General features: G+C 45.9%; 1 protein-coding gene across 1 annotated transcript; it reads left to right on the top strand.

The window, feature by feature from the left end:
- Positions 1-3,874: 3,874 nt before the first annotated feature.
- Positions 3,875-5,153, top strand: LOC136996476 (olfactory receptor 4E1-like). Its single transcript, XM_067317397.1, has 2 exons — positions 3,875-3,886; positions 4,230-5,153. Exons 1-2 carry the CDS (start codon positions 3,875-3,877, stop codon positions 5,151-5,153), a joined length of 936 nt encoding a protein of 311 aa, XP_067173498.1.
- The last annotated feature ends 3,098 nt before the right edge of the window (positions 5,154-8,251 follow it).

The following is an 8,251-nucleotide window of genomic DNA, read 5'->3' as shown; positions in this document are numbered from 1 at the left end:
AGCCACATGCCTCTTCCTCAGCAACCCTTTTTTCCTCCAGATCCACCATTCGTCTGTTACAGAGCCTGAAATGTTGGGTGACCTCTTCTGTGCAGAGAAGATCATCTCTTTGGAAAGATGTGTGGCCCAGATGTTCTTCCTTCATCTCTGTCTGTACAGAGACCTGCCTCCTCGCTGTAACAGCCTATGACTGCTGCAGGGCCATCTGCAACCCCATGCACTATCATCTCACACTCATGCGAGAGTACGCCTACAGCTGGCTGGGGCTGTGTGCGTGGGGACAGGGATCCCCTGTGGCCTGACTGGAATTATGATCAAGCTGCCCTACTTCACAGAATTTGACAGCTTGGTCTGTGATGTGCAGCCAGTGGTCAAGGCGGCTTGCACGAATGCCTACATTTTTGAGATGCTGAAAATCTCCAGCTCTGGGCTCATCTAGGCTTGCTTCATGGTCCCACTGGCCTCTTATGGCATCCTCCTAGTCTTGCTAAAGAAACATCTGTGCAAAGATGTGCACGAGGCCCTCAGTGCTTCTGCCATCAGGCTCATGTTTGTAATGCTCTTCCTGGGATACTGCATCTTCATTTACTCCTGCCCTTGCACCAGCTTCACTGAGGACACTGTGATATCAGTCTTCTTAACACAGCCGTCACCTCCTGCTAAATCCCATAATCTGCATCCTGGGAAATGAGTACATGAGGTGGGCACTCCCCAAGCCAATTGGGAGAAAAGTAGCCACAGAGGAGAAATAAAAGCTAGAGCAAAAGCAGCTGCACTTCCCAGGATCAGCTGCTGTTTTTTTCAGCTTTATCAGCAATAGGTAAATTTCATTGTGACAAATCAGCTTCTAACCTCTTTCTGTGCAGATAATCCTGGCACTTCACTTTGTAACTTTTAGGCCATGCTTATCAGCCTGTGTTTGAACTCTCTTGCCTCACCGGGAAACGTAAAAAAAAGGGGGTTTCTTCCAAGATTAAGTTACCATACAAAAGATGTCACTTTCTACCCTTTTTTTTTTTTTTTTGGAAGTGTTTTCAGAGCAATGTGCAAGTTTTCATTTTGAGACAAGACTTTAGGAAGCTGAGGCTCGGTTAATTCCTTTGCTTGATTTCCCCTTTTTTCCCCACACTGTTCTCAAGCTGTTCTATACAACCATAGTTCTTACTGACAGAACAGCTAAAGATGTAAATGAAGAACCGGAGAAAATAATCCTGCCCATACTTGACTTTTTGTCACTGTTGCAAGGAGATAAGAAACATAGTGCTTGAATGCCATTCATTAGGCATATTGTTTATTAATATTTCTCTCTTTTTAAGGAAAATCCCTTAAGATGAACGCCTGAAGCTGCAATCCTTTGTCAGTTCTCCATCGGCGCTTTTGATCACTCAGTTTGCACTCGTTGCAGTGTGCAGATTTTCAGCATGGCAGCTCTTATTCAGAGCCTTCTTCCACACTGAGTTTGTGATCCCTTTCCTAAGTCCAAGTCATTTGGGCAGAGCTCATGGGCTGTATTCTGCTCTCCCAGTGCGTAAACTTGGTGTTAGTTCACCAAGAACACCTTTAAGAAGGCAAAGCGAGTTATGTGGCATGGCTGAACATTTGTTCTTTGTCTCCAAAGGCCATTGAAATGGACTTTGAACAATTGTGTGAGCTACTATAGCCACACAGGTTTTCTGGGTGACTAACTGGACCCACAGCTCTGCTCCCAAGGGACTTATTAAATCTCTTCCAAAGCTTATACTGTCAACAACCTACGATGATTTAACAAATCCCTTTGTGACTCTCTAGTAAGGCATGAATTTAACATTTCTTGAGTCCCAAATCTGTCTTTCAGACAAGCACACAGCCCAAGCTTTATCAGTTCTCTATGACTTCATCACAGCACAAAAGGTTCTGTATTTGGTGTTCAGAGTAATTGAGTACCACATGCTCTTGCTCTCCAGAACTAGCCGTTACAGGGAAGGGTTGAAGGTGTAAGTTACCTCTGCATCCCTGTTTATCCTGTCAGTGTTGAGCTTCAACTTCTGATTTGGGGGCAGGTCTTCTTCGTATTGGCAGGAATGCTTTGTAAGTAGGCAGGAAGTTCAGTTTCTATTTTGATTTTTGCATTGTTCATGAAGTAACCAATCAAGATTTATTTTATTTTATTTTATTTATTTGCTTCTTTGTTTGTTTGTTTGTTTGTTTATTAAGTAAAGGCTTGAACTAGTTAAATATCAGGACGATCTTCCAGTATGAGGGGACCATCTGCACAAGATAACTTGGGTATATTAGAGGGACACGCCCCCCCTCAAAAAAAAAAAAAATCAATCCAAACCAAAGCAAACCCTGCCTGTTCAGTTGCAGGAATTATCAGTTCCTCTGGCTAGAGGAATTTACGGATGCCGATCAAAAGGAAGAAATTTATTTATCCATCTCCATTTTTTAGACCAAAAATTGCTTTTTCTTTTATGGAGAAAAAACACTGGAATTCAACTCACAATCATTCTTTTTCCGGACACCACTGGAAACTACATAAGTAAGCTCTGTTTTTCCTCCCTACTCTGTTTGCTTTTGGGTTTGTTGCAGGGAGAAGGGGCTGAGACGTTGACTGGAAGGAGAACAACACTTCTGTTTGGTTGCTTTTCAGTCCTTTTTGCAAGACCTTCAGTACAGGAGGAAATCAGGCATCTGATTCTACCAGGTGTCTTTGGAGACATCAGTATCTGTCTCTCAGCAGACTCCAAATGAAGACAGGAGCCTCTGTGCAGGTCCTTGGCAACTTTAGAGCCCTATGAAAATGTTAGTCGTGGGAGCTGTAAGAGGCGAAAATACTAATGTAAACGTACATTTTACAGGCTTGTGGCTCCACTTGTAACAGCTGCAGACCACTTTTGGGGTATTCAGCCATTTCTGGAGCATCCACATGCTGTTAGAAATGTAGCTATCGTTCAGGTGCTTGGTTAGCCCTGTTCTCAGAAGCTCAGCGTATCAGCAGCAAGGAAACCACAGTGATGTTGATTTCCAAATACAAGAACCCTGGGTTCATACTCAGAGATGGCTTCATTTTAGCAAAGTGGGGAACTTTGAGAAGTCCTGCCGTTTCCCACATCATTATTTCTGTTGTATGACCGCCTTGAACCATGCGCTGTAAACAAGCTTTCTCCTTTGTTGGACAGGGTTCCTATTCGATGTCCTCTCGTCTCTCTTCTGTTCCAAAGACAAGATTTTGTGTTTGTGTATGTGTACTTTTGATTATTTTGACAAAATTTTTAGATTTTCATTTCAAAATGAAAATACAATCACAGGAACACTGGAATATGGAATGGGCAGAGATATTCAAGGTCACTGAATTTGTGACTGCAGGTGTTGCATTGCTTGATCCCTCATAAATACATCAGCTATCAAGCAGCTGAGGTTTCTGACTGGCTCCTGACTGAAAAGCAGGTGAATCTGTTCTCCCCAAGCAAGGTTGCAGCTGGGGAAGTGAATGCCACACTCAAATGAATTTGCAGACAGCTACCTAGCAGGAAAAGGTGGTGTCATACCACATTTGGAGACTGTGCTGGGTATTCTTACTTTTGGGAGGAGGTTGGAAAACCAGGCAAGACTTAGCAAACAGCAGCAACAAGTATCTAGGGTTGTAAAAATGATCTTTTAGTGAAAGCCTAAATCCCCAGTCTATGAGATCTATGAAGAAGTTAGCAGTGACTTCCCTGAAGTCTATTCAGATGTCATCTCACTAAACTGCAATGCCCAACACAGAAGTCTTCCACTAATCATTTGGTTTCCTCTACAGTGAAGGAAGAGGAATAACTGCAGGCACAGATTCATCCATTTTATGTCTGACAATTGCAGACAGGTAGCTTAAACTAGATACCTGGAATCAGGAAAGATGGATCCTGAGGTACATTCTGCCAGGAGGCAAATCTTCCTGCAACCTGATAGCTCCTGAGTAAGTCAGAGAAGTAAGTCAGCTTGCATTGCATTGTCTGGAAACTGAAGAAATCCCACAGTCTCCTTTGAAAACCTGTTCCAGTACTCGCTTGTCCTTCAAACTTGAATACTTCTGCTAATATTAGGCATCACCTTTTGGGTGAAACTGTTAGGCTGTTCTGTCTTTATTCCTCCATACAGCTCAAGTTTGTATGATTGTCATCATGTTCTGTCCTCTCATACCATAAATTTAATTCTCCTTTCTCCGGGTCCTTTCTCCTAGGTGCAACGCAGCAGTAAACATGGTGTGGCAGAATCACACTAGAGTGAGCGAGTTCTTCCTCTTGGGCCTCACCACCAACCATGCTGTAGAGCTGGCCCTCTTCACCTTCTTCGTGGTCATCTACGTGCTGATTATTTTGGGCAACATTCTCATCATCTTCACGATTGCACATGACCAGCGTCTGCACAGTCCCATGTACTTCTTCCTCAGCAACTTCTCTGTCATTGACGTCTGCCACTCCTCAGTGGTGATGCCCAAGATGCTGGCTGACTTCCTGGTGGACAAGAAGAGCATCTCCTTTGAGGAGTGCGTGGCACAGATGTTCTTCCTCCACCTCTTTGCCTGCACAGAGATCTTTCTCCTCACCATCATGGCCTATGATCGCTACCTAGCCATCTGCAACCCCATGCATTATGGCACCATCATGAGCCGGAAGATGTGCCTCCAGCTGGCCACGGTCATGTGGATGGAAGGGCTGATGCATTCTGTGTCCCTCACTGCCCTGACCCTCAATCTCCCATGCTGTGGTCCCAGTGCCATTGACAACTTCTTTTGCGATGTCCCCTTGGTCATTAAGTTGGCCTGCACAAACATCCATGTCTTAGAAATGCTCCTTGTCGCCACCTCAGGCCTCATCTCTGTGGTCTGCTTCCTGGTGCTGGTGACTTCCTATGTGGTCATCTTGGTCTCACTGAGGAACCATCTCTCGGAAGGGCAACACAAGGCATTATCTACCCATGCTGCTCACCTGACAGTGGTGACACTTTTCCTGGGACACTGCATTTTCATCTATCTCAGGCCAGCCAAGAGTTTAGCTGCAGACAAAGTCGTGTCAGTTTTCTTCACGGCCATTACCCCTCTGATGAACCCCATTATCTATACCTTTAGGAATGAGGACATGAAAAATGCTTTGAGAAAGCTATGCAGGCGGCAGATTGATTCCCAAGACAAGTGACACTGTTGGGAGTGAACAGAAGGCTGCCAATCCCTGTGTATTGTCTGTCCCTATCCCCTCCCTCCAGGGTGTTCTCTGGGCGTGTATCTTCAGCTTTTGACTTCTCTGTGCCCTTAGCACTGAGGTGAAATCAAACAATGGCACTGGTTCTCATCCACAAGTTCTTTAAGGGATGCTTTAAGCTCATTTATCAGAGGACAAGTTTTGAAATAGAAATGCCAAGAAGCTCTGCAAGTAAGAGGTGTTCTAATCTGGAGTGCATATTTATGACAAAGTCCTGCTTTCTGGGAACACACTTTCCTTCCTCTTTCTTTCCTTCCCATATATTTCATTCCTTTGTCCATGTGAGATTCCCAGGCCATCCAGAACATCCACTGAAATACCAGAAAGAGCGGTCTTGGGAAACTGTGCTTTAAAAAGCCAAATGCCCCTACCTTGCTTCAGATGGAGAAGGGGGCCAAACCTCAACAAGATGAAAAGTCCTCTGAGCTTGTCAGGCAGCCTGCATACCTGTTTTCAAGCTTGGGACAATTCATTTTCTGGAAACAGTTTCAATGAAGCGGTGTTGGCTTCCAATAGCTCATTGGGCCAGATGTTCAACACCCACAATCCCATGAGCTCTGATGAGAGATATCAATGACCCCTTATGGGCATAGCTCCAAAACATCTTCTGGTCCTTGCTTCCTTTGGCACTGATGGCCTTTGGGGTGGCTCTGAGCTAGTGCTGTCAGGGTTGGCTGTGTCCAGCTGCAGCCCTGCAGCTGGTGCGCTGGGATGTCACAGCTGTGATTGTTGTCATATTCAGCAGGGACACATCAGTTCACTGCTGACAGGCTGCTGAAAGGCTGCTGAAGGAGCTGGAGTGGGGTGCTGGTAGGTGGAGGAGGGAGCAGTGGGTCTTGGGGAGAGACTGTAATGATGCTGCAAGTGGCCTGGGAGAAGTTTGCTTTGCAGTCTTTCCTGGCACAACCTGTGAATGGCTTTCTTTTCCATGGAAAGTCTCTAGATCAGGGCTCTTTCTCTTTGACACCTTTGCAGTAGCATCACACAGAGCTTGAAGCCCGCCAGAATGTCTCATTCCTTTGTGACAGCCAAAGTGCGAACAATGGCTTAACTTGCAGACAGCACAGTTTTAGGCTCCTGACTGTTCCCTTGGAATGATCAGTTTGGGTTTCAAAAATGAACCTTCCCTCCACACACACACCTTTATTTTCCTTCAGGTAGAAAGGGAATTCCCACAGGAAAATGTGTCAGGAGTCCTCACGGTTGAGACCACAGACCAGACAGTATGAGCATGAGTATGGAATACGAGTATGACAAGAAGGGAAGAAAGCCTTCCAAATGAAGCCTCACGTTCAATCACAGAATGGTAACTTGACCATTGCCGCTTTGGGTTTTTTTTTTTTCTTTTTTTTTTCTATGGAAGTCAATGAGAGTAGGATGCTGAATGAAGACTCTGTGCCAATGTCTGGAAGGCTGCAGAAGGAGAAAAGTCCTCAAGCCTTTCCCTTTCTGGCTTGGTGTTTCTTCTCTACTGACCGCTGCAGGGGAAGGCTTTGGGGAACAGCTGGCTGTGTGGGGGTGGATATGGGCACTGGGGAGCTCCAAACTCCTTGTGGTATGGGGAAGGAGGCAGGGGAGGCGGCTGAGAGAGCATGAAAGGGAGGGCTGTGCAGATGGATGAAGTTAGCTGCTTGTTAGTGACTTGATCTGGGAATCTGTTGCATAACTCTCTGCTTGTCTATCTTCTTTCCCCTTGATGTAGCATCCTGGGACAATGAAAGAGCCAAGGGGATTGTGAAAGGAGGCATATGTGCCAATCCCATGGGACCAGACGTGATGGCTCTGTGTGTGCTGGACAGCTGGCTGATGTCATTGCAAGCCCACCCTCAATCATCTTGGAAAGACAAGAGTGATCAGGAAGGTTCCTGATGCTTGCTAAAAGGCCCATGTCATCCCCATTTGAAAGAAGGGCATCAAGGGAGATCCAGGGAACTCTAGGCCTGCCAGCCTTACCTCGGTTCCTGGGAAGGTTTTGGAGCAAATGTTCATGGAAGTCATTCCTAAACACAGGAAGGACAAGAATGAGATTGGTGAGCCAGTATGGATGACCAAGGCGATTGTCCCAGTTGCTCACCTTACTTTGACTTTTTTCACTCCAGGTCTCCCTCACTTTACAGCACTGCCTCCATGCCCATTGGGTGTTGCTTGAAAAACAAAGCTATGGGCTTCTGCAATTTGCTGATGTCTGAGCTCCCCAACAAGCCATTTGGCTTCTTTCAAAATGCTGCTAATGCTCCTCAGTCACCTAAGATGTTCCAGTCCCAAACTTGCTTGTGTCCTCAAATTCATACTATATCCCAGCAGTGAACTGCACATCCTTCTTCTTAAACATGACCACCGCATGCTCTGTGTTCTCCATCCTGCCTGTACCAGCCACATTCCTACATGCACACAGCTCTTTTCCTGCACTCCTATCCCAGCCCTACACAGTGGCAAACACTGCCTCTCAGCTGTGACCCATTGGCCTTTCGGAAGAAGCCTTGGGCTTCCTGGCATTTCCTGGTGCTTATTACAACCTTTCTGGCTTCCTCCAGAGATCTTAGGAGGGGACAGTTTGCTATTGGTTCTACTAAGGTTCTTTACGACTACCTTTTATGAAATGCTTGCATTTTCATGATTTGGGGGGTGGGGGGGAATAGTCATGGAAAAGCATGAAATATACTAAAACAGGCACTGAGTTGGCTGCCAAGAAGAACTATCTGAGATATCCACAGGCCTGAGGCTTCAGGGCAAGACTTCTCTCCACAGAAGCAGACCCAGCCTCTGACACTCTCTAGAGAGGGAAATCAGCAGTGTCCATGTCATCTGAGGACTCAAGGGGTGGGTTTTGAGTTCTGAGATCACCCTTCTTCTGACCCATTTTAGATATGTACTTCAGGATGGGGAACCATGCCTCGTATTGGTCATGCTGATAACATTGGCATTGCCTACTCAAGGTGCCGCACTACCATTCAGAGGGACCTTGACAGGCTGGAGAGGTGGGCGGAGAGGAACCTCGTGAAGTTCAACAAAGGCAAGTGCAGGGTCCTGCAACT

This window comes from Apteryx mantelli, unplaced genomic scaffold (genome assembly GCF_036417845.1).
Source record: "Apteryx mantelli isolate bAptMan1 unplaced genomic scaffold, bAptMan1.hap1 HAP1_SCAFFOLD_40, whole genome shotgun sequence".
NCBI lineage: Eukaryota > Metazoa > Chordata > Aves > Apterygiformes > Apterygidae > Apteryx > Apteryx mantelli.
Note: the sequence above shows the minus strand (reverse complement) of the source record. Positions and strands in the feature narration are given on the sequence as shown.